Here is a 25,648-nt window from a genome sequence, read left to right as displayed (position 1 = left end):
GTGAGGGGAGGATGTGGCCAGTAGCCAGGATTTACAACTCTGAATCTACAGGAAGCATCAGATGAGACAAAGCAACCAACAGCAGCAAAGCCAAATCCAACCCAACCCCAACTCCCAGCAGAGATGCAGGTGTTGTGCTCCACAGGGGTGAGGTTTATCCCTTGGATTCATCAGGAGAAGTGACAACCACGCTGGGAACGTGCTGGAAAAAAGCCTCGTCAGATCATACATCACAAGAGAAATTCCTCATGAAAAATGGGTAACTCCAACATCTTCAGAGCTCCTGGAAGCCCCCAGCGTAACTGTGGGCATTAAGCTGAGGGCAAGCAGTTCAGCTGTCATTTAACACTTCATATCTAGAAAAGACTAAACTATGAGTATAACAAAGCAGGAAACTAAGACTTCAAGCAGGGAAATTCATTCCATTTTGCATCAGTTCAGAATCTGTGGATAATGTTACCACACATAGCAAGAGCTCACTGAAAAGGCCACTTTCCCCCCAGAATGCCCATTGTATAAAACACTTACCAAGTCCTTTTCCTTGAGATTTTCTATCAAATGATCCATTTTGTATTGCTCCTTATTTGATATTTCTACTTCATACAGGCTGAAGTTAATACCCTGAAAGCAAACTGCAGACAAAAGAAGAGAGAATTGGATGTTGAAGTAGTGCCTCTTGCATGGTTTCTGAACAAACAAGTGCTCCTACACCAGGAAGATGAGTGTGAACTGGTGGAAGCACTGGGGTTTAGCAAGACTTCCTAAGCTGGTATATGCAGTCACAGCACAGCCTGTTTCCTCTTCAGCCCATGCTTCATAGGAGATCTTTCCTATCTTATCTTTTCTCTCTTATCTCTATTTAAGCAGTGCTGTGTGCTTCAACAGAGACAGGGAGCCTTTCAGGGGGAAATAACTCATTCTAACGTGCTTTATTCTCCCCTGCTATGAAGCATCGTTCTTTCACACTCTGATCCTCAAGGGATGTTAACAATGGTGTGATCTGGACCCACTGGACCCCTCTGAATTTCACAACAGGATTCTTCTGTTCAAGTATTTCCTCTCTTCCCCCAGTGGGTCTTAAGACTGTGGCTCCAGGGCACCTTTAACAAGTGTTGCTGTGGTCCCCCCCCACATCTACTGCCTCTTCCCAGCACTATCCAGTGTCCATCTGCACTGTCAGCTGAATGCTAACCCCCAAAATAGCAGTGCCTCCACCTGGCTCAGCAGAGCTGGCAGGGGGCAATACTGCAGCAGCCCATGCTTACTTTGGTGCAAGACAGAATCATAGAATCAGCAAGGATGGAAAAGACCTTTAAAACCATCAGGTCCAACCATGGACTTGATCAAGTCAACGATGACATGGAAATACACTTGGAGCTTCTGCAAATCACACCAAGAGCTCTCCATGTGCAATCTCCCCAAGAGGTGGAGTATGATGGACAGACATGTAGGGAGATAAGGTTAGAAGGGGTAAGTTTGTCTCTGTTATCTCAGTTACATCATATTTGGTATCTTGCAGGATGGGAGCCCAGGTCTCAAAACAGGGTCTCCCACCCTGTCCTGCCAAAGATGAAAGGGCTGCTTTGGGAAGAGGATTATATCACACCAGGAGACCATGTGAAGCCTGAAGACATTCCTGTTCTGCCTTTGCCTTTCTCCTCACTTATCTGCAATCAGTCACACTTGAAGACAGGACCCAGCATAATGTGGAGCTCTGATCCCCCCGTCAATTCCTATGGCACAGCACAAGCAGGTTACTCACTGTGCTGGCAGGTTTTGCACTCACCTTCATTCCCAGTGTAATTTCTTTTCTCAAAGGCAGCCTCTGGTAGCTTTTTCTTCAAGTCAGACAAACCCATGACATGGTTAATGTCCAGGTTGGGAGGCCTGTGGCGATAAAGCAGCAGATGGTGAGACTGAAAGCAGAAAAGGCTCTTGGGATTAAGCATAGCAAAGGGTCCTGGTTGCCCTGTCACTGTGAAACCAGAGAGAGCAGCTCTGGAGAAGGCTGGAGGTGTTTGTGAACACCTCCAAACACTGATACTGGTGGCTGTGTTACTGGCTGTCACTGGCTGTTTCAAGTTTATGCTGCTTGGCTTTTGACTACTGAAGATTGTAAATATCTCTTGGATTTGGATGCTGGTTACTCCAGTAGGTGATAGGACAAGGGAGAATAGCTTTAACCTGCCAGAGGGGAGACTGAGCTGAGCTCTTAGGCAGAAGCTGTTCCCTGTGAGGGTGCTGAGGCGCTGGCACAGGGTGCCCAGAGAAGCTGTGGCTGCCCCATCCCTGGCAGTGTTCAAGGCCAGGTTGGATACAGGGGCTTGGAGCAGCTGCTCCAGTGGAAGGGGTCCCTGCCTCTGGCAGGGGTTGGAACTGGAGGAGCTTTAAGGTCCCTTCCAACACAAACCAACCTGTGACTCTGTGATTCAACACTATTTCTATCATGCTGATCTGTAAACACATCTGTCTGATTGTACATTCACCACCAGGAAGCTCACTTCTCACAATGAGAAAAATCCCAAACAGGAACAACTGATTTGGAATAAAGATCCCAAAGCAGTTAACAGAAAAATAAAATGACAAAATACAGCTGTTTCTAGCTGCAGTTTGGGGCCTGATCTTATGTCCTCATCCAGCTGTTGCTGTGACACTGCCCAACACCACTTCCCTGACATTGATGATTGCTCCAATAGTGTTGGTACAGCTTCAAGAAGATGCTGATCTATGAAGTGATGGGAAAGGAGAGACAAAGCTGGTTTTTACTGGTACAGACACCCAAAGGTGTAACACTGCACACTCAGTATTGCACAGAGAGAAAAGGACAACTTACAGTTGGGCTGGGGTCATGGAGCTGTGTGGGGTCCTCAGGGCAATGCTGCACAGACGCTGGCCCCGGATGGAGAGCTGCCCCCTCCATGGACAATGCAATGCTACAGGGAAAAGGGAGAAGGGCTCAGAGAAACCAGTACAGGAAAGGAACAGATAAAGGTACATTTATAAGCCAAAACCAACCCCCAGTTGCTCTTACCTTTGTGGTTAAGCTCAGGTCTGGAGAAAAAAAGAGAGAAAGAAGAACATTTAGCAATGGGCAAAGGAAAAAACAGCCCACAAAAGCAACTGGGTGCTTTGGAACAAGTTGCTTACAGGCTCTCTATGGCCAAGACTGGCATTTCCTTCGGCTCCCTGTACTGGTAGGTGATGATGATGTAGGGGCAGATCTGCCTGGGCCGCTCTGCAGTGCTGCCGCCAGACACTTCATACACGTAATACTGGGGTGAGAAGGGAAACATGGATGAGAAGAACAAGGTGAGGAAGGACAATACCGTGTCCCCCTGCAGCCCACAAGTGAGGTGATTGCCCAGTCCTGTTGCAAACTCATACCTGGCTCTGCTCAAAGGCCAGGCAGCGACTGGTCTTTGATGGTAGGTTGCTTCTGCTCATGGCAACGTGGCAGTCATAGCCTGGAGATGGGCAGGTATAGCTGGTTGTGTAATTCTCAGAGATCACCTTCACCTTCCCCTGTGCCACAGTATTTACCCAGAAAAAGAGGAATACACATAATTATTCACAGAAACTTCTTTTAAAGACCCCATAATCCTCTTTTTCCCCCAAAGACTGTTGCTGACAGCCCCACACTCCCCACCAGTGTGCTGATGTCCTTCAAACAGGAGAACTAGACCACGTTTGGCATGGCAGACAAACCTGCACTGCTCAGGAAGGCAAATGGGAGCAGTGTGGGCTTGGTGCTCTCTATAGAGAGCAGGAGTTAGTGGGGAGAGAAGAAAAGGGCCACACATCAGCCCCATGGAGGAACAGAATGGAGCTGTGATCTGAGCCACTTTATGGCTCTCCTAAACCCCCAAACCTCCAAAATACATCAGAACCCACGGAAAAAGATGATCCTGGGGGGAATTTCTGATCTCAGCAGTGGAATTTGGAAGGTCCTTTGCTGTTCTTCAGGCCACCAGTCAAGCCCAGTTGAATTTCTTGCTTTCCAGCCTGACATATCCCAACAAGCTCTCAACAGAGCTGATTTTACAGCCCACAACAACCACAGGCTCCTTAAAAACTGCCTGCATTGCAGAGCAGCTTCTGAAAACTATTCCACATATAAAGACAGACTTTCATTTACCTTGATCAGCTTACAAATGACAATATAGCCTGATTTTCCATGATACCAGGGTCTTGGATGGAGACAGTCTGCATGCTTGGATATATAAACCCCTGTGAAGACAAAGCAATGCAAGATCAGGTAAATCATGTGCTCAGTTTCCCCACTACATGAAAACACATCAAGTGAGAGCTTGTCTCTTATAGGAAGGTTTAGTGAAGGGTTTACAGGGTCTGACTGCAAGTGGAGCAGGTATCCTGCTCAACCTGGAGTCATGCAAAGGCAACATGGATGTTTACGCATGAGGAACACACACTACAAAGGCACAAGAGCAGGCCCATAGCATGGCACAGCCCCTCCCAAGTGCCTTCCTTGGCTCTTTATGGCCTTCAGCATCTCAAACGCCAATGGGAACTTTCTACCCTGTGACAAGCCTGTTCTGACATGGCTTATTCCCATCCCTTCCCTATGCTTATATGTGTATTTATCAGGGTGGGGTGCTGGCTCTTCACTACTGTTTTGTATAGAAGTGCATGGGTGGAAATGGAAGCTACAAAGAGACACACCATAATATTCATCCCAGTCCACCAGGAATAAGACATACACCAGATAAATAACCAGTTCCTGCTTGGTTTTGCAATCCCTGCCATTGACTGTTCAATGATTAGGTGCCTTGGCCTGCAGAGACTTGCAGGATGAGCACTGGGAGATGTTCTGCTTCTGGCCAAAGGAATTCTTTGAGCAGCACATCCTGCATTGCACATCTTGAGTTTCTACATCTCTGAGCAAGGCATAAGCACACATTGAAAAGGGCTTTGACATGTCACAAGCTGCTCTGCTCACTAACAGGACTATTGGCAGAAGCTCAGCAAATGGACTCTGTAGAGCAAAGCAGTGGGGAAAGCTGCCAAAAAGCCACTTTGGTGACAAGGGTTGGTATTAACAAGGGAGAAAAAGCCTGAAATGGAGAGGTGGAGACACAGTAACATTCCCTGGGGATGATCCTATGCTCAACTTGTTGAAGGAGCAAAAGGAACATACTGCTGCTTGCCTGATCTGAACAAACACAGTTTCCCATGTAAGAAACAAAGGATATTCCATGGGTCATTGCAGTAAGTACAAGGCAGGACCAGGAGTTTATGTTGATTTTGGTTTTAAAGGAGTCAATATCCCCCACAAGCAAGAACATGTCTCTTGGTTCTGGGCAGGGAAATCTTACCTTTGGCTGGGTCACCAAGTATGGAAATGGAGCTGCTGTTCACACGCAGGCCTGTCTGACACACTTCTTTTGCCTTCAAAAGAAGAAAGAGCCTCTTTTACCATCTATTTCCAAAGCTAAGACACAGCTGCTGAAATCTGCAGCACAACGGTTGGCAAAATACATGCAAAGGGGCAAAGATGCTGCAAGTCAATCACAGATCATTACAGCCCCAAAACATCTGTGGCAGAAAGGAAATGAAACCCAATGTCCATAGGCAGAACGAACAGAAAGAAAATGTGTTGTTTCAGCTACTAAATGCTTCTATTTATCACGTGTTGTTACAGAAAACCTCCATGGATGCAAAAGCTTAGAGAAATCTGGGGAAAAAGCAGATTCAAAGTGTGTAAAGTCCAAATATATATTGACCAAAGAGGGACAAAAGGAGCTGTTTGAACTCATTATGGGAGAGAACTAAAAGCAAACCAGGGAAGCTGTTGTCAGTCCCTTTATAAGCAACATGGGGCACTCATTGGTGAGGGACTCTTCATTAGGGACTGTAGTGATAGGACAAGGGGTAACAGGTTGAAACTTAAAACAGCAGAGGTTTAGACTGGATATAAGGAAGAAATTCTTTACCGTTAGGGTGGTGAGGTACTGGAATGGGTTGCCCAGGGAGGTTGTGAATGCTCCATCCCTGGTGGTGTTCAAGGCCAGGTTGGACAGAGCCTTGGATGCCATGGTTTAGTGTGAGATGTCCCTGCCCATGGCAGGGGAGTTGGAACTGGATGATCTTAAGGTCCTTTCCAACCCTAACTATTCTATGATTCTAATTCCTGCCTCCTAGAAGTGTCTAGCTTAGACACTAGCAAGTGTCTAGCTTAGACCTCTTCTTAGCTTCTTAGACCTCTTAGCTTAGACCTCTAGCTTAGACAAGGCTTCTCCTCTGAACAACAGAGACAGGGACATGCAGAGAGCAATTTGGCCCAAGCCTTTGAGATCCCTGCATTAAATGAGGTCCTCTAGAGAGCTCCCTCTTTCTCATGGGCTGTACAAGGAGCACAGGCACAAACTGGGTTAAACTTCAAACAGCAAAAAGCTGAAAGGCTGAGAGCTGGAGAAGGCTCCTGAAGGGGAGACCCCAGAGCAGCTCCAGTGCCTAAAGGGGCTGCAGGAAAGCTGGAGAGGGGCTTGGGACTAGGGCCTGTAGGGACAGGCCAAGGGGAATGGCTTGAACCTGCCTGAACAGGGGAGACTGAGATGAGCCCTTAGGCAGAAGCTGTTCCCTGTGAGGGTGCTGAGGCGCTGGCACAGGGTGCCCAGAGAAGCTGTGGCTGCCCCATCCCTGGCAGTGTTCAGTAGTTGAATGGAGAGATGTAAAATCAGATCCAGCACTAAAACCTTCCAGGAGCTGCTTTCAAAACTTGCTCTGGACTATTTATACTGTAGTAATTGCACTGGTGTAGAGGGTACAGAGAGAGCCAGGGCACTTCAATCAACACATCTTTCAGGCTTTGGTGAGACACAGCACACATGCAGGCGCTTTGCATCAAACTTAAGCTGAAAACATATTCAGGTTACCTTTTCTTCATTATCAAACAGGAGAAAGGCAAAGGTCTCCTCCAGCTCCTCCTGGCTGTACCCAGCAGCTTCCTTTGCTTGGGCAAAAGCTTTGAGCTGCAGAAGACACAACAACACTTTGTTCTTGTCTATTCATACCAAAGCCAAGTGACATGAGTTCTTGGTGTGAGCACAGTGTGACCTGTGCACCTCCAGTCATGGTCGCTATGGGACAGCTGGTACCAGCCATGTGCAGACACAGCATTCCCTCCCCAAAGCATCCTCATCAAAGCATCCAGTCTCCCACCACCAGGACCCCAATCCATGTGCAGTCAGTCCATCTGTCCCTGCCTCTGTCCCCAGTAGAATACATTCAATGTCCTCCATGGGACAGCAGGCACATCCAGCCCTGTGGTGTCACACTGTGCTCATCCCAGGGAAGTCCAGCCTTAATCCACCTTGTCCCTCTTGCCCAGTTGGCTGCTGGGGAGCTGGTTTCACTGAGCAGGATGCAGGCTTGTAGAGCATCCCATTTGGCAGCCAGCTAAAGCCATCAGAAGACAAAATCATCTCAACCATGGAGAAGATGCCTCCAGAAGAGGAGATGCTTGTTGACACTTCTCCCTCTGCTCATCAAGAAAGCCTAGAATATTTGACTAGAGACTATCATGAGACTATAGATCAGAGAGTTTGGCTACAGCCAAATAACACACTGTTCTGATTTCTTTTGTCTGATAATGGAAGCAGAGCATGTTCCCTGGGAAAACAGTGGAGAACACCATGGGAGCAACAGAGCTGGGTGTGAGCTCATGAGGATCTGGGGCTTTAACAGAAGTTGTAGAAGTACAAGAACATTTTTAGATAGGGTTAGAAGGCAAGAAAACAACAAACTCATCACAGCTTTGGTTATTTTGGCTTTAGAACTCAGGCAAATCAACTTAGTTGATACCTGTTTTCCCAGGTTTTTAGCCAGCTCCACAGTGATAATCCCAGATTTAGGCAGACAAAATGTCTATGCTGTAGTTAACTCACAACAAGCAGTGTGGTCTCCCCAGAGCACACAGCCTGTCTTCCACACCAGTGCCCCATCCCTGGCAGTGTTCAAGGCCAGGTTGGACACAGGGGCTTGGAGCAGCTGCTCCAGTGGAAGGGGTCCCTGTCCATGGCAGGGGGTGGAACTGCATGAACTTTAAGGTCCCTTCCAACACAAACCAGTCGGTGATGATATGATTCTACAATAGCAGGATGAAAGAGTTTTAGAAGTGATTCTGCACACACTCCAGTCAGCTGGAGAAAGAGAAATGGGGTTAAAACCAGTGCCTGCACTGGGTTGATGGCAGACAAAAGAAATAGCACCTGAAAATCTGCCTCAGTGTCAATCAGCATAACAATGAAGTCAAAGCCCTCCAGCCAGGAATCAAGCCAGGACTTCAGCCTGCCCTGAAGGCCTTCTCCAGAAGTGCTGCTGAATGTTTGACTACACTGGCTCAATGGGTCTTTGGCTGCTGATCAGATTGGGAAGGAAGTGAAAGAAAGGATAGAAAAGGCTCCCTTCAGCCAGGAACTGGAGATGCAGCTCTGTGAGGCACCAGGTCAGCCCCATGCTGCAAAAGAAAGACATACCTGCCAATAAACTAGCATTTCCAAAGCTCCCAAAGAACCACCCTTCTTACTCCCCCATTCTTACCTCCCTTAGGAAAACATCATTTTCCACCAGGATTGCTTGGCTGTAGAGAAACCCATCCTGAGATGTGGAGTCCAAGTAGGAGCTCTGAAGCACTGAAACCGCTGTCTGCAATAGGGAACTCGACTCTTCCGACTCTGGATTCCAATCTGGAGTAAAGCAGCAAAAGGCAGGTACAAATATTAACTCCGGGCACCCCTAGAGCAGTGTGAGGCTCAGCAGAGGCAGCTGAGCATGACTCACAGCGCTCAGACCTCACTTCACAAGCCCAGAGCTCCACTGAGCAGATCTGGCTCCCCTCCAGCCATGCAAGCCCCAAGTTTTGTCTGCAGGTTAAACTACCTTTCAGCAGGAGGAATTCCAGCTCCCGGTTTGCCAATAAGCCCCTTTGCAACACAAAAAAGCTCAAAGAAATCAGTGCAAACTGCCAGAATCAAATCCTGGTGGTAAAGCTGAACAGAACAGGGTTTTCTCTTGTGTTAAAGTTACTTAGATTCGTTGTGTGCTCTTTTTATGTGAGAGCTGATGTCTAAAATCTCAGTGCACACTCAAGTTTCTTGGGGTTATCTCTTTGACTCTAAAGAGCTTCAGGTCTTGAGTGAATGGGGTTTTCAATGCCACAGGAATAAACCTTCCCTCAAAGCCTCCACAGGCAGAGCTTTCTGAAAGCCCAAACTCTCTCCACACTTCCAAACATCCCAGTAAAAACACTCCCAACAGCATCTCACCAACAAGAGGTCCCAAAGCAGTTGACAAATGAAATGTGGATGGAGAAACAAAGGAAAAAGGCATTCAGATGTTAAAATGCAAATAGTAAATGAAGAAGCCACTTAGAAACACAGGAAATCCTGGGCTCAGCCCCTGCTGCACATTTAAAAGCCTTTATTGCTATTCATGAGCTATGAGAGTCCAAGTCTCAAGCTCTGTTTGCAATATGAACCCACTGAGAAGGTTTATTTCTTCTGGCCCATAAAGCAGGGACAGGCCAAGGGGAATGGCTTGAACCTGCCAGAACAGGGGAGACTGAGCTGAGCTCTTAGGCAGAAGCTGTTCCCTGTGAGGGTGCTGAGGCGCTGGCACAGGGTGCCCAGAGAAGCTGTGGCTGCCCCATCCCTGGCAGTGTTCAAGGCCAGGTTGGACACAGGGGCTTGGAGCAGCTGCTCCAGTGGAAGGTGTCCCTGCCTGTGGCAGGGGTTGGAGCTGGAGGAGCTTTAAGGTCCCTTCCAACCTAAACCAGGCTGGGATTCTACGATTCTATCTCCTCCACCAGCCTAAACAAGCCCAGCTCCCAGCTCTGACTGCTCCTTATGTCCCCAGAGCACAGGACTGCAATGGGAGCTATTTAATTTCACAGCTACTGCTCCAAACCATCTCACTTTTCAGGGTGAGATGTTCTGCTCCTCCTGACAGCATCTCACAGGCTCTGCATCATCAAGTTTGGGGTCTTAGAACACGAAAGGCCACATCTAAATGTGTGAGCTGGGAGCCAGTTGTGTGTTTCCACACTGAATATGTGAGACACCAAGATGATAAAGAGAGATCATGAAGTTAAACCCCACTGGGCACACAGCACATATTGAGGATATGAGGCGTTAAATCAGCAACAGCATCAGATATTCACTATCTTTCAGGGGTGAAATCCAGGAAGCCCTTGGAAATGCAACAGAACCAGCAATTTTGCATGTGAAAACTCAACCATTTGCTCCCCCTTGCAAGTTCATCTGCAGTGTACAAATGAAAGTCCAAGTGGGGAAAAAACATCAAAGTTGCTGTAGTAATAGAGAAATACATGAGATAAACGCTGACAACAAGGGAGCACCCAGTCACCTTTGCAGCTATTAACATCATTTGCCAATGCTGAAAGTATGAGGAAAGGCTGAGAGAGGTGAGACTCTTCAGCCTGGAGAGAGGGAGGCTAAGGAGAGACCTTTATCCCCATGTTCTAGTAGTTAAAGGTGGCTACAAAGAAGATGGAGACTCCCTTTTGACAAGGAATCACATGGAAAAGATGAGGGACAATGGGCACAAGTTATTCCTAGGGAAATTCCAACTGGACACAAGAGGAGAATTTTCCACCATGAGAACAATCAGCCACTGGAATAATCTCCCCAGGGAAGTGGTGGATCCCCAGCTAAGTTCCCAGTGCTGGACACTGTTCACTGGGTGCTGCTGGGACATGTAGTCTAGGTCATGCCTTGCTGAGAAAGGTTGGACCAGATGATCCTTGAGGTCCCTTCCAACCTGGGATTCCATCCCCTTGTGCTGTGGCTGTGTGGACATCATCCTCCAGAAGTCTTGTGTTCCTTGGAAAGCTGCTAACTTACTCCTTCCTCCTCTTTCCAGGCTTAAAGCCAACTCCTTTGGACTTTCCTCCCTGATTGCACCTGCAAACATCTCAACATGGCCTGTTCTGTGCTCTGCAAAGCACTGGCTGAAGCCAGCAGACACACATAGCCCATATGCTCCATGGGAGTTGCACATCTCTCCTGCCCTTTCCCATTCAGGGAATGCCTATCAGTAGGGCCAGATGAGGCCAAGAGATATGTACTTCCCAAAACCAGGATCATCTTTTGGCTCCTCCATTTCCATGTCACCTCTGGATGGCCTCACCATGCAAAGACTTCTAAAGTCAGGCCAGGAGGAAACCCCACAGCTTTTGAACCACTTGTACAGGGAAGAGAGCTACTTTTCTTCCCAGCTTTTAGTTTTACCTTAAAGTTTCAACACCACTTGCTGCAGACACCTGAATGCTGTCACATCTCCAAACCCCTGCAACCCAGTGTGGTCAGTGCATATTGAACACAGCCAATGGTCAACCATGGGGCTTTCAATCTGTCCTCAACACTACTGCTCCTACACGGTCCCTTCCCCATCTTGCTGCTCTTCAAGCAGGATTTCCCCCATTTTCCTGGCTTTAGTATGGAGTTGACAGTAGGCATCCATCACTGGCAGCATCACTTCTGGTACCACCACATCCCATTCCACACCAGCAGTTCACAGCTAAGACTCCATAAGATCATTGAATCATCCTCCCAGTTTCTCTGGCTCTGCTGAAGTCCATTTTCTCTCTTCTATTTCTAATCTCTCATTTTGCTGCTCTCACTCCTTAGTTTTCCATCATCTCTAGCACACAGGAGCTATTATAGGAACTCTCCCTTTTAACTCATGGTACCACATGCTTGAGCAGATATTACCTGCAAACTTCTAGCTACAGGCTGCTGATGGAGCAGCCACAAAGGCAATGTGGTAAACCCACAAAGGATGCTTCTTGAAGCAGGAGCCCTGAGACATCCTTGAGAAGCTCATTCAAAACTTCCTTGATGGGTATAGCCACAAGGACAAAGAAACTGAGACCATGAACTGACCTTCCAGGAAAGCAGAAGTTGGCAATAACTTTCCTGGGAATTGATGTCCTGCACCCACTGATGTATTTACACCAGAAAGGTATAAAAAGTAGCTCACTATCTACCCAAAATGAGCTTCTCTGCAAGAGCTTCCCTATATGAGACCTCCTGGATTTGGAACATACACAGACTTGCTTTGCTCTTGTAATACATATCTACCTGCTTTCCTAGCAGCAATCCTGTAGTGGCTTGTAGCATATACTTATATAAGTATATATTTAGTTTACTAATAGTTTTATAGTAATCTGTAATAAAGGTCTCAGAAGTGTAGACATGCACATCTTTGTGTATTGTAGAGTCCTGAAAACTCTATGGTCACAATCTACCCACCTGTGAGCTGTGTCACACACAAGTTGTGACCACGACCACTACACCTTTACAGCCCAACTTTTACAGTGAATCCTGGCTCATCACTGCTGAAGCAGAGTCACTTTCTTCTTTCTATTTAAGCCCCAAACTGAGCTAAATTAAGCCAAACTAAGCCAAAAATCACCATCTCCCACAAATTTGATGATCTTGAAGGTCCTTCTCATTCTCATTGATTCTGGAACAGGAACATGGCATGCTTGCAAAGTAGCAAGGTGTTAACCACAAGAGATGCTTCTGGCTGTTGTAAAGTATTTCCAGGCAATGATGGGATGTAAATTAAGCTTACATTTACTCACCAGGAGTAACCAGCAAGGAGGTGTAGCACAAACCACTCGCTGCTAGCTGCTCTTTGGTGTATTTGCAAACACATCACCCACGTCAGATCGCAGAGACGGCTCTGTGCTGCACAGCAGAGCTAATCCCACCATGGAATAGGTGTCTTATGCCCACAGAGACCAGTCCAGGGCATGGGTACCACGGCACCAAAGCCATAAATTATTTTCCTTGGCATATTTGAGCCTCTCCAGATTTTCTTGTGGTTTAGTGTGGGTTCTTCAACGGATTTTGGTCTCAAACACACTCTCCTGCACCAGACAAGTGCTTGTCAGGCTGCTGATGAGCAGAGCTGGCTGAACCTGGATGCTGTAATGGATCTGATCTAAACCAAGCATCAACAGAGCCAACAGAGATTGAGATATTACACGTACCAGAGGCAGATGTTGGGCAAAGGAAGGGCTACCAGGGCAGACTTGTGCTCATGGTCCAGCCAAAACAAGACCTCTGGCTTAAACTGGGCTGATGGAGGCATTTGCAGAGATGAGGAGTTGTTGGTACATGAAAGAGGAAATGAACTCCCACTAGGGATGGAAAAGATGGAGCAGGTTCTACCATGGGATGTCTGGAGAGCTACTAACAAGAACTAGCATTTTCTGAAGGTGTCAGCATGGGATGCTGCAGATGAGTTCAAAAATCAGCTTTATGGGGGTAAAAAAATAACCTATTGAATGCAAAGATCCCACCTCCTCCTCAGGAAGCCCCTGAGCCACAAACCTGTATGAGTTTTCAGAAGGAAGAGTGTTGTACCTTTGTTCATATGCTTTTCCTGACCCCTGGAGGTGATACCAGCCAAGGTGGATCTTTGGTCTTAGCTGGGACACAGCCATTAAATCAGCACCAGGTTTCACCCCTACTCTACCACAGGAGGAGCCAGGCTGACAGCAGAAGACAATAGATACCCAGTGCCACATTAGCATGATTATGGTAGGACATCTCTCACTCCAGGAGGTGCTTTCATGAACAAGCCCAGCAGCTTTAGTGAGTCAATCACCTTGCAACTGCTGCAGGGTGAGGTGTTGGAACAGACCTTTGATGGTCTTAAAGGTCTTTTCTTACCTCGTTGATTCTATGATCCATCCCCTCTGCAAGGGGTGTTTCCTTGTGTGAGAGTGGTTGCCTCACATCGAGGTTCAAGAGCTCTCATAACTATGGAACTATATCCCCCAGAAGAACCAAGCATGCAAATTCCAAGGCAGAAGGGGAAGTTTTGGATAGTTCATCTCCCTGACCTTTGCAATTGGCTGTTATAACCACGCTGATGGAGCTCCAGTCTCCTAAATGACTATCTTTAGCCTTAAACCTGGGAGTTCTGTCCCTGTTTGGGGTGAAGTGGTACCTTTTGCAGCCTCGTGATTTGATGTATTTAAAACACTTCCGTAGGGAGACAAGGTGATTGCTGCTAAGCTGGAAAACCCGGATCCTGGGGTATGTTTTAAGTGACCTCTGGGATCAGGCAGCCTGGGAGTGCAGATATCCAGGCTGCAGGAGCTTTTGTAATGCTTCTCAACTCAGTATCAGACTGCCAGAATTCATTCAGATCACTTTTAGGAGTCAAGCAATGCAGGAGAGCTACCAGAGGACAGGCAATCTCTACACAGACAGCTCCAGTTGAGCTCTGCCAACACAGATTTAATCTCACAGCAACATCTGAAGGGGCCTGGTTCGTTGAGGAGAAAACATGACTAGTTTCCTTACAGGCAGAGAAGGTTTTGTTGCTACACTGTGTAAAAACACCCCTGTGTGTAAGAAATGTCAGTACACCAGGCTGTTTCAACCTGTGACCAACATTCCTATGCAGCCCCAGCAAGACCGTATCTAATTGCATGAGACCAGGGAGATGGGCTTGTGTAGCCTGAGGGGAGGAAGCACAGGAGATCCAATTGCAGCTCACAGCTCCCTGATGCAGAATTCCACAGATGAGGAGTCTCTGCCACAAGCAGATGGAAAAAGGAAAAACACCTGAAGGTGCAGCCTGGGGAGGCTCAGATGGGACAAGAGGATGGATTTTCCCCCTTGGAAGGTGATGCAGCCTTAGGATAGGTCACAGAGGTGGGGGTCCCCAAAAGCCACAGCTGCCCCAGTCTGATGTTGGTGAAAAGTCTAATCCCAGTAGGAGTCCTACACCAGAGAAACCTTCCAAGTAACATCTCTTTGATTTCATAACCTCTCTCCTGTTACTTCCTGCTGCTCATGTACTTGAGGATGTGGCTATTAGAGGTTGTCCCCCGTTAATTAATTGCAATGGCAGCTGTTCATCTCGGAAGGTGCTCCTCAAAAGCCCCATCCTCCTGCAGCTCCTTTCTCCTATCATCCTATACAGGTTGTCCCTGCTGTGAATTCACTGAGCTGCAGGTGTCTGCACTGACTCTTCTCAAATCCAGCACCAGCACTGGTACTGTGTTAACTGAGAGCAGCCCTGAGAAGGACTTGGGGGTGTTGGTTGATGAGAAGCTCCCCATGACCCAGCTTCAGTGTGAGCTTGAGCCCAGAACCCCCCATGTGCTGGGCTGCACCCCCAGAGCGTGAGCAGCAGCTCAGGGAGGGGATCCTGCCCCTCTGCTGTGCTCTGGGGAGACCCCCCCTGCAGCCCTGATCCAGCTCTGGGGCAGCAGCACAAGAGGGACGTGGAGCTGTTGGAGCGAGTGCAGAGGAGGCCATGGAGATGCTGCGAGGGCTGGAGCAGCTCTGCTCTGGAGCCAGGCTGAGAGAGCTGGGCTGGGGCAGCCTGGACAAGAGAAGGCTCCTGAAGGGGAGACCCCAGAGCAGCTCCAGTGCCTAAAGGGGCTGCAGGAAAGCTGGAGAGGGGCTTGGGACAAGGGCCTGTAGGGACAGGCCAAGGGGAATGGCTTGAACCTGCCCAAGAGAGGGGAGACTGAGCTGAGCTCTTAGGCAGAAGCTGTTCCCTGTGAGGGTGCTGAGGCGCTGGCACAGGGTGCCCAGAGAAGCTGTGGCTGCCCCATCCCTGGCAGTGTTCAAGGCCAGGTTGGACACAGGGGCTTGGAGCAGCTGCTCCAGTGGAAGGGGTCCCTGCCTGTGGCAGGGGTTGGAGCTGGAAGAGCTTTAAGGTCCCTTCCAACACCAACCGCTCTGTGACTCTGTTTTAGTACTCAGAGAGCTAAAGATAACTCTTCCTTTGCAAAACCACCCAGCCAAGTGACTCTCCATGCTAGCATTGTAGCTGCAATGGCCTAAGACTGTCAGACCTGACCGTGTGGGTGAGCTGCAGACCTGTGCAGAGCAAACTAAAACCCACTGATGACAGCTTTGCCTTTGCCAGGTTATGTTTTGAGGATTCCTTGTGCACAGCCCACAGATGCTACGTTGAAACCCACATGTTGAAACCCCACCAACCACACAGCACCTGCACAGCCACATCTAGCCCTTCAAAGAAAGATTAGCCTGATAACACATGAGCTGCAGCTCATCTGCTGCATCCTGGAATGCCAAAAACTCAATGCTTGGGACTATGAAACATGAAAATGTCCAGGGTCTTCCAACACACAGCCAGTGTTTTAAGAGCAACAGCAATAGCTCATGTGCTAAAAACAACCTCCCCAAGGCAGAACTCCTGCATTTGGGAATAAACCCAACCTGTTGGCAGCTGGAGAAAGCAGGAAAACAGTTTCCTGCCTGAAATCCTGCAGCTGCATTCCTCCACCTTGCTTACTTACTCCTTTTGCCTTTAAGCAAGCCCGAAAGCCTCCCAGGCAGGGATACAGCATCCCTTAGGCATGGATTGTTGCATTGCTTCTGCTCTCACTACAGATGCTTTCCTCTCAGCATTGACTTTATCTCCTCCACTCTTGTTCTGCTTCATATGGCAACAGAGCTCTAAGCACACTCTGTGGACCCTTTGGTTGTGGAAATGACCAAGAAACACTCATTGCTTCAAATAAAACCAGAACCGGGTCAAAGCACTAAAATCCCCACATACTGACAGACCAAACAGCCCTTGGCACCAGCTGATGGTGTCTCATCACCAAAACAAAACCCCAAACTAAACCCAAAAAGATGAACTGTACAAAACCCAGCATTTACTAAAAATGACCAATATTTCATTTCCTTGTCTCAAAGTGATTCTAAGCAAGAATAATCAGTTGCTCACTTTGGCAGCTGCCAGAGTGGCCAGCGTATGTATTTCGTGTAATAAAACCAGCCGATTCCACCAAAGCTGCAATCCCACATGTGGTTTGGGTGGATACAGTGACTTACACAAGCCTTCATCCTGATTCTCCTCCTCTTCCCCTCCTGGCACAGCTGGGGCTGTATACTGAAGAAACCCAGCAAACAACAGCAGAAAATACAGTAGAAGAGGCTATTTTTAGTGCAGAAAGGTTCAGCAATGTGGATTGCTGCATGGCTCCACAAGGACTTGTACCAACATAGCTCTGAGTCGGGTGGGATGTGGATGTTGGGGTGGGTATTTGGGGATGGGGAACACTTCAGCCAGCTCTGCTACCACCAGCTTTAAGAGGAACACTAAAACCAGACCAGACTATGTAAACCCCGTTTCAGCTGGATCATATAGCCTCTGGCCTAGGCTGGTACTGACACTTCTTATCAGAGATGGGGAAAGGACCATTTAGGAGCAGCAGTGTCGAGGACTGATTGAAAGCCCTATGGGTGACTGATCCACTGTCTGATCCCAGAGGTCACTTAAAATGTACTCCAGGATCCGGGTTTTCCAGCTTGGCAGCAATCACCTTGTCTCCCTATGGAAGTGTTTTCAATACAGCAACCCCAGTGGCTGCAAAAGATACCACCTCACCCCAAACAGGGACAGAACTCCCAGGTTTAAGGCTAAAGACAGTAATTTAGGAGACTGGAGCTCCATCAGCGTGGTTATAACAGCAAAGGTTAGGGAGCAGAGAGGGAATTCTCTGATAAAAGGAGTCTGTGATAGGAAAGCAGCAAACGGTGTGAAATCAGACATTTCTGACCATAAACTATGCCTAACACATCACTCCAAGTGCACACCAGTGCTTTCCAGACTCACCCACAGGACAGCTATTGCCAGTAGAGCCCTGTATTTGTCTCCTTACCCATTACCAGTCTCTTACAATCCTGTTATGCACTAAGATACACCCACATTGACCAAACAAACCCTTGGGGCAAAACCATGTGCTTAATGCTCCAAATCCACCCCCACCCCCAGAGCAGAGCAGAGCTTCCCCCAGCACCCACAATGAGCACCAAACCCCCCCACTACGGAACCTTCTGAGCTAGGCAGGCTCTCCTGCCCATTCCCTTTTAAGCCCCTTTGTTCCCTGCAGTAAGGAACGTGGTTTACAACTATTTTGGTACCATCCACCCCTTTCCTTGCTTCGCCTGTCCCAGATTATCCTCCCTTAAGAAGTGCAGACCTGCAGCTTGGTAAATGCTGCTCCTATGGACAATCTGGGAGCAGAACATAACAGGACCAGGCCATAAAATTCCACCCACCCCCACCCCGCCTCTTTTAAGGCCCATATCCAGCCCCACAGCCCAACGCACTGACTCCAACCGGGAAGCAGAAGCTTTCCAGCCTTCACCTCCCCACACCAGCCCCAGCACATCCCATCTGCTTGCATTTCCACGTCCTGCTCCTGAAGGACACCTGCATTGACCAGCACGGCTCTCACAGGACAGAGCGAAGCATACACAGCCACAAACACCACGGCTCTCCCAGCTGGAATTGCTATAAGGAAAACCTGCTTTATAACTGAGTGGTAGAGCTTGGTTCCGTGCTTCAGAATCACCTACTGGCGCAAACGGGAGCTTGGAAAAGCCAACGTGTCCCCGTGAGCCAGTCGGAATGAAACACGAGCTGCTTCTACGTGTCCTAAAGCACCGAGGAGCTCGGGAATGGTGCTTCCAACCGGTGCCTACGAGGAGCGGACACCCCCATGCAGCTCTATGAGGCGGAGAGCGGAGGAACCGACCCGGCCTGTCCTCCATCCACCACGGGTATAACGGAGCCGCCATCCCCACGCCGCACTTACCGGTCCCTTCGCCCCTCCGCTCGCCCATGGCTCGCAGCTCAGCCCCGGCCCCTCAGGCCTCCCGCATGCCGTCCCGCCCGGCCCTGGGCGCTACCGGGCCGGGCGGGCGCGCTGCGGGCTGAGGCGAGGCGGAGCGGGACCGGTGCCGGCCGCCGCCATCCGCCGGCCCCAGGAAGTGAATCCGGAGCCTCCGAGGAGGCAGGGCCGGGGGGGGGAGAACAGAAAGTGAAAACTGACCCGGAAAGAGAGCGGGGCGGCCGCGACTTCCCCTTCTCTCGGCTTCCTCTTCCCTCGGCTTCCTCTTCCCTCATGCGGCGGATCTCCTGTTGCAGCCGGTCACCGCTGGCATTGCACGGCCCTTCCTGCGGCCCCTCAGGGTTCACCTCCTGCCCTGGGCTCCTTCCTTCACCTTGGGCCTTGTCTGGGGCCTTCCCTCAGTCCCGCTGCCTTCATCCCCTCACATCATGGCCAAGGCTCCTTCCCTCACCTTGCTCCTTTCCCTTAATGCCTTTTCTCGGTCCACCCTCAACCCTTTTGCTGATCCCATCAGCCCCTTCCTTCGCAGCCTTCTCCCATCTATCACTTCTGCTCCCTTCCCTTATATCCTCTTTATGTCACCCTGGGTCCCTCACCTCAGTCCTTCCCCCTCAGTGTCTTCCCTCAACCCCTTGGTTTGTTCTTTCCATCAGCCTCCCTGCACCCTCTTCCCTGTCTCAATCCATTCCTTTGGCTTTTCCCTCAGTGTCTTCTCTGGTGGCCTTCTCCATCCTTTCTTTAGCCCTTCTGCCCCCTTCCCTTGTCTCCTCCCTCCTAAACCACTTCCTCTGATGGGAGGATAGAGAAGAACATCACCTGTGCTCCAGACCCTTTTAATGTTGATCCAAGGGATATAACAGTGATAGGAAAATGGGTAATGGCTTTGAACTGAAAGAGGGGAGACTGAGCTGAGCTCTTAGGCAGAAGCTGTTCCCTGTGAGGGTGCTGAGGCACTGGCACAGGGTGCCCAGAGAAGCTGTGGCTGCCCCATCCCTGGCAGTGTTCAAGGCCAGGTTGGACACAGGGGCTTGGAGCAGCTGCTCCAGTGGAAGGTGTCCCTGCCTGTGGCAGGGGTTGGAACTGGAGGAGCTTTAAGGTCCTTTCCAACACAAACCAACTTGTAATTGTATGATACAGTTTCTGCTGGTGGTTCTGAGTTGCCTTCTTGTGATATTGTTGGACCCTACATGGAACAGTAAGAAATGATGATAATGGTTTGGGTTCAATAGGCTCAGAAGCTTCTTAAGGATGTTGTGAATGCAGCAAACAATCAGTATTGCAACAGATGTTGGAGCAGGGAACAGGGTGATCTGGGCTTGCCCAGTCTCTTACACAAGGGGTTGTATGAACACAGTGTGCTGAATGATGGCTCAACAGTTGTGTGGCATGACTACACTTGGAGTGGGATTTCAGGTACTTTTAGCTATGAGATCCATGGTGCCATGTCCACACATGGACAGACTGCACAGTCACCCAGCTGAGCTAATGAATTCATGGAAAAGCTGATTCCCAGTCCTTACTGGTGTTGCACAGCCCATTTGGGTGTCTCTATATTCATCTCCACACTGCACAGGCTGTAGTTTAGCACTGCTGACCTCGATGTGCATTAACACATGCTGGATAGCTGCAGCCTTAGCAGGAAAGACTGGCAAACAGAGTTAAAAAGGAGAAAGACCAACAAGATGACAATGTGACAACTCACTTATAAGTCAGTTATTACCCAAAGCAGCACTGCAGGTCAGTAACATGCTGTTACAGATATTTCACCCATGCTAAGCAGAGAGTGCAAAGTGCTGCTATCCAGTAAAAGAGTGATTTTTCTGGTGTCCTACAGTCAGCAAGGGCAGTATTGATAGCCTCATGCTCTCACCACACAGCAATGTATGTCCAGTTTGCCACATCCACTGGTTTTTGTAGCTCCTGCTGACATATCAAAGCCTGGAATTCTTGCTGGTGTTGCTGGTCCTGAAGACAGCAAGACTAAGAGTAAGGAAACAGGTTTTCTGTGTCCCCATGCCATAGCACTCATGTGAGGTGAGGCAGGGTCAGTGTCCTCGGTTGCCCTGTGAAAGGGTGTAATGTGAACAGCCTTGTGTAACCCTGTACCTTAACACTGGAGATACGAGAAGGGCTTTGAGCTTCTGAAGTGTCCATAGGGCAGAGCAGATCTGCAGTCAGAGCACTCAGGTTTCCACCTACAGCGTGACCATTCAGCCACCAGCACAATGGAACATGAGTGGTTTAGTATTAGGAATTGCTTCTGATGAGAAAACAAAGGATATCTGCTGAGAGCTCCCTCTCAATGATCTACTCCCATTTCATCTATTATAAAAACAAAGAATTTGAGGGAATTTTGGCATTGTTTTGCTGGGAAGAGTAACTGAATCCTCTGGAGGTCAGACCATTTCTAACTGGAGTTTCTGGGCTGGGGCAATCCCAAGCACAACAACAGAAAATGGACTGGGAGCAGCCCTGAGGAGGAAGACTTGGAGGTCTTGGGTAAGAGAAGCTTCCCATGACCCTTTGGACAAGGGCCTGCAGGGACAGGCCAAGGGGAATGGCTTGAACCTGCCCGAGGTGAGACTGAGCTGAGCTCTTAGGCAGAAGCTGTTCCCTGTGAGGGTGCTGAGGCGCTGGCACAGGGTGCCCAGAGAAGCTGTGGCTGCCCCATCCCTGGCAGTGTTCAAGGCCAGGTTGGACACAGGGGCTTGGAGCAGCTGTTCCAGTGGAAGGGGTCCCTGCCTGTGGCAGGGGTTGGAACTGGAGGAGCTTTAAGGTCCCTTCCATCCCAAACCAGTCTGAGATTCTATGATGATTCTATGATTCTATGTCTCTGTCTGGTGTCTCACACCTTTCTTGGTGGTGACACATGAGGTCTGTGCAAGAGGAGAGCCCATGATCTAACTATGGTGGGGAACCAGTTCCTGGCAACACTCTATTCTGGCTTCTTTGAAAGAATGACTCATGGAGTTCTGGTGGGCTCACAACTCACTGCTTCTAAACTAAAGAAATAGTCATGTGAAGATCTGTTTCCAGTTCTATTCACAAAAAGGATGAATGGTGCAGATGCTGTCAGTCACCCGTGAAAGACAATAGCTGCAATGAAATGAGTCAACTGGGAGGTGGAAGCAGCAGTTCCTGGTAAGGGCAGTGTCCTCCTGCTGAAAGACAACACGTAATGTAAAGCAAATAATTAGGTTTGAGACCATTATTGACTCCATGGGGCAGCATCAGGAGTCCCTGCTCCTGTGTGTACAAGCACAGCCTGCAGTTGTGGGGTGGCATGGGACCTGCAGGCTCCTCCACTTCTGCCATGTGTGAATCGTGGGACAGCAGATGACATTGAGATATGTGGAAACATGGAGTTTCTCCTTGGTTTTCTCTTATTTCCTTATACTATGTGGCATGAGAGATTGGTTTGGTTTTCGCTTGGTGTCACAGAATCATAGAATGTTTTGGGCTGGACCTCAAGATCATCCAGTTCCATCCAACCTCCTGCCATGGACAGGGACACCTTGCACTAGAGCAGGTTTCTCTAGCCTGGTTTTGAAAGGGAACAAGTCTCCTAAGGAAACAAGGCTTGAGGTTGTGCTATTTCTGTCTGTCTCTTCCATTAACTTTTGGAGCCATTAGCCAGTTTCAACCCAATTTGACAGCAGGGTGGTGGTTTCATATATTGGTTTCTTCTATTTTCTAGGAAAGCAGTGGTCTGCAGCCCCTGGTGCTCCTCTGCTGCAGAGACTTTAGACATGCCCAGAGGGGAGAGGGGCAACTGCAGAAACTGAGAGGACCTATGGGCAAGTGGCTGCACCAGGGAGAATAGGTGAGATGGGCTTTTGTTGCAATGGTTCTATTGCAAGAGGAAGTTTCCCTTCCCAGGAAGTGCTTTCAGGGATGAAGCAGAGCAGGACCAAAAGCTGCCTGGTTTTGAGCAGAAATGAGCCTAAACCAGAAGTCTCCCTTGACGCAGCATCACTAGGCCAAGCTGCAAGGTCAAATAAGCCCTAACATCTGTTGTTAGAGGAACTTGTGCTGTGGTAAAATATCAAGTTCAGAGCCATTTGGCTTAGGAATTGTTGGTTCAGGCCCTTAACTGAAAGAGGAAGTGGAGAAGGAGAACTTGTGGACTTGTTTGACCCCTTCAGTATCCCATTATGTTTGCTCATTCCTGCTGGTGTGCCCATTAAAACTGCAGAGCTCATTTTAAAGCTGTGATGTTCAGGCTATGAGAAGTTTATGGAGAGACTTCTGGGCACCTGGGAAGGGTGGAACCAGGCAGCTAGCTCAGAAATGGATGCTCCACGAGGTCTGAGCCCTTCTGTTTTAATCCTGGTGGATAGAAAGAGGTTTGTTCCCACTCATTTCTGCTCTATTTTCTGTAAAGGAGTGTCAAACCAAACTGCAAGGAGAAGCATGAAGTCAGGAACCAGATGACCCAAAGTCTACTTCATTCCACAATGCTGTCAAGATATTCGTCAACCCCCTTAAAGCTGACTTGCTTCATCCTTCACTCAAGCAAAGCCACTGTAATCTCTTTGGGATCATGCAGCAAGATAAGCACATTTTGCCCAAGACCTTTAATTTTGTCATATCTTTCTGTAATAGGGGAATCTCTTCAAAAAGACCACAGCAATGCCATCTCTAGCTCTGCATAGACACAGGAGCCTCAAGCACTATGTGTGTGTGGTTTCTCTGAGAATGAGTGTAACATTTACCACATGCTTTCCACACCTGAAGGTGACAGCCAAGTTGAGATTAAATGTGAAGGATTGTTCCTCCCAGAGAAATGGCTGATTGAGTCTTCTCCCTCCAAATCTTCCTTCCTATCTTCCCAGCACATTTTCAAGGCTTACTGATGTGTCAGGAGTCTATAGTCTCTTCAAGGAAATCTCAAGTAACTCCACAATGTGCCCATTGGTGACATGCCTCTTCCTGTGTTTGCTGGAAAGTGTGTTGTATTTTCATTGCCATTGAACTATGGAATTAGCTCACAGTTCACATCATAGAATCATAGAATCAACCGGGTTGGAAAAGACTTTAAGATCATCAGGTCCAACCTTTACCCCATCACTGTCAAGGCCACCACTGCATGGGTCTCGTCTCCACGCTGTGTGAACACTTGCAGGGCCGGTGCCTGCAGCCCTGCCCTGGGCAGCCTGTTCCAATGCCTGAGCACCCTGTGGGGCAGGAATTGTTCCTCAGCTCCATCTAAACCTGCCCTGGTGCAGCTTGAGGCCGTTTCCTCTTGTTCCTTGGGAGCAGAGCCCAGCCCCTCCTGGCTCCATCCTCCTGGCAGGCACTTGTAGGGAGCCATCAGGTCCCCCCTGAGCCTTCTCTTCTCCATCTGAACCCCCAGGTCCCTCAGCCGTTCCTCATGCAGTGTACCCTTCTCACAGTAAAGCACAGTTGAGATCTTCAGTTTCTACTTTGATTTATTCATGTGTTTGGTTTTTGCGGGGCTATTTTAGCATCTCGCAGCTTCCTAAGAAACCAACTTATTGTTGCAGTTGTGATGACAAACACTCAAATAGCTCCAACCACATTGTGGAATCGAAACCAAAGCTGTTAAAAGAGCCAACCAACCTGTACAAAAGCCTCTGACAAACCCCAGCTTGTCTTATGGTAGTTTCACAAGGGTTTAGAACCACACACTGCATAGGCAGCTGCAGGGTCCATCAGGAAATGAGTCAAAGATGACAAGAAAGTGACAAAGGGCAAATGAACATTTTCAGTGGTGAGCAAGTGATTTTGTTTTTCTAAGTCATTTCCCCCCCATTTAAAACATATAATTATTGAGGTATTCATTAAAAATTATTATTTCTATTGCTTATCCTGTATATTTGGCAATGTCAACCTGTCAGTCTCTCAAGAGAGAGTCTAAACATTACTTATTACTCCTTACCAGGCAGAGGACTGGAGCCAGCAGATCCAAGCTCTTTCTATACCCAGACTGTTACTATCTGACCATGGCAAAAGGAGACTATATTCAAGACTGTGCGGATCTCCTGGACAGAGTATCTCTTTCTTCTCTTGCAGCAGTCAGTCCTGTAGTAACTAAGCAGAGAGAGCATTTGGCATCATTGTTATCTTCAGAGCTGGTGTTGGTTTGTGTCAGGCTGGAGCTGGTCCTACCACTCTTATTTCAGCCTATCTGCAGGTGCAGGCAAGTGACCCTGTTCAGCTAAGTGATAATTACAGTGGAGTATTTTCTCTTAGATATTAATTTAGTATCCATGATCCTCCTCCAAACCCACTTCTTTCCCGCTATGTGCTATTTCCAACCTCTAATTCTATTTCCTTCCATGCAGGCCTGCATTCTACCTGCACAAGAGCCAGATGAAGCTGAAAGGATGCTGGCTGGTGTCAGCGAAGGAAGTTTCTCCTGCTATGAGCTCCATCAGCCCATTCAGTGATGCTTAAACTTCTCCATAAGGTGGAGTTCATGGATATTAAATCATTAATATCCATATTTTACAGAGGAGAAAGCCTAGTCAGTGAGTACTTTGCTGGAAGCTGGATAAGGAATTTGTGAATGATCAAATTGTTCTTACCCTTTTGCCTTGAGCTGGTGTGTGTATAGGGATATGCTTTGAAATAGCAACACTTCCTCCTGATCTTATCAAATTGAAGCAGAATCTGCATTTATCTCTTTATATTATGGCCTGTATCCTACTTTCATTATCTACAGCTGATTAACCCCAGCACTGTTTGAACTGCAGCTGACATACTCATGTCCACAGAGTATTTCCATCTCTACCTGGCACTACCAGCTATTCTGCACTAGGCAGATGGAATATTCAGTTTTAAATCCATCCCTGGACCCATCTTGGGGCAAGAGGTGAGAGAATTTATGGTTTCCCAAGATCACTTCCAGCCCTGTTGTCTGTGTTTCCGTTAATGGTGCTGGCACACAGGTCTTTGTATCTTTAAACTGGGAATAGAAACCCTGAAAATGTAAAACCAATT

At 48.4% G+C, this 25,648-nt stretch overlaps 1 protein-coding gene across 4 annotated transcripts in view; it reads right to left on the bottom strand.

Moving 5' to 3' along the window:
- TASOR2 (transcription activation suppressor family member 2) overlaps positions 1-18,783 on the bottom strand; it is a 41,781-nt gene extending 22,998 nt beyond the window's left edge. For all 4 annotated transcript variants that reach the window (XM_034063018.1, XM_034063019.1, XM_034063021.1 and 1 more), the window contains exons 1-11: positions 18,647-18,783; positions 8,560-8,705; positions 6,894-6,989; positions 5,334-5,406; positions 4,136-4,227; positions 3,385-3,522; positions 3,148-3,272; positions 3,032-3,051; positions 2,834-2,933; positions 1,787-1,887; positions 529-632 (exon numbers count right to left, since the gene is read on the bottom strand). In XM_034063018.1, coding sequence (XP_033918909.1) covers positions 529-632; positions 1,787-1,887; positions 2,834-2,933; positions 3,032-3,051; positions 3,148-3,272; positions 3,385-3,522; positions 4,136-4,227; positions 5,334-5,406; positions 6,894-6,989; positions 8,560-8,705; positions 18,647-18,674 — 1,023 coding nt within the window. In that variant the 5' untranslated portion in view covers positions 18,675-18,783. The remainder of the gene's footprint in view (positions 1-528; positions 633-1,786; positions 1,888-2,833; positions 2,934-3,031; positions 3,052-3,147; positions 3,273-3,384; positions 3,523-4,135; positions 4,228-5,333; positions 5,407-6,893; positions 6,990-8,559; positions 8,706-18,646) is intronic.
- Positions 18,784-25,648: the final 6,865 nt, after the last annotated feature.

This window comes from Melopsittacus undulatus, chromosome 5 (genome assembly GCF_012275295.1).
Source record: "Melopsittacus undulatus isolate bMelUnd1 chromosome 5, bMelUnd1.mat.Z, whole genome shotgun sequence".
Lineage (NCBI taxonomy): Eukaryota > Metazoa > Chordata > Aves > Psittaciformes > Psittaculidae > Melopsittacus > Melopsittacus undulatus.
This window is presented reverse-complemented; position numbering and strand designations above follow the sequence as displayed.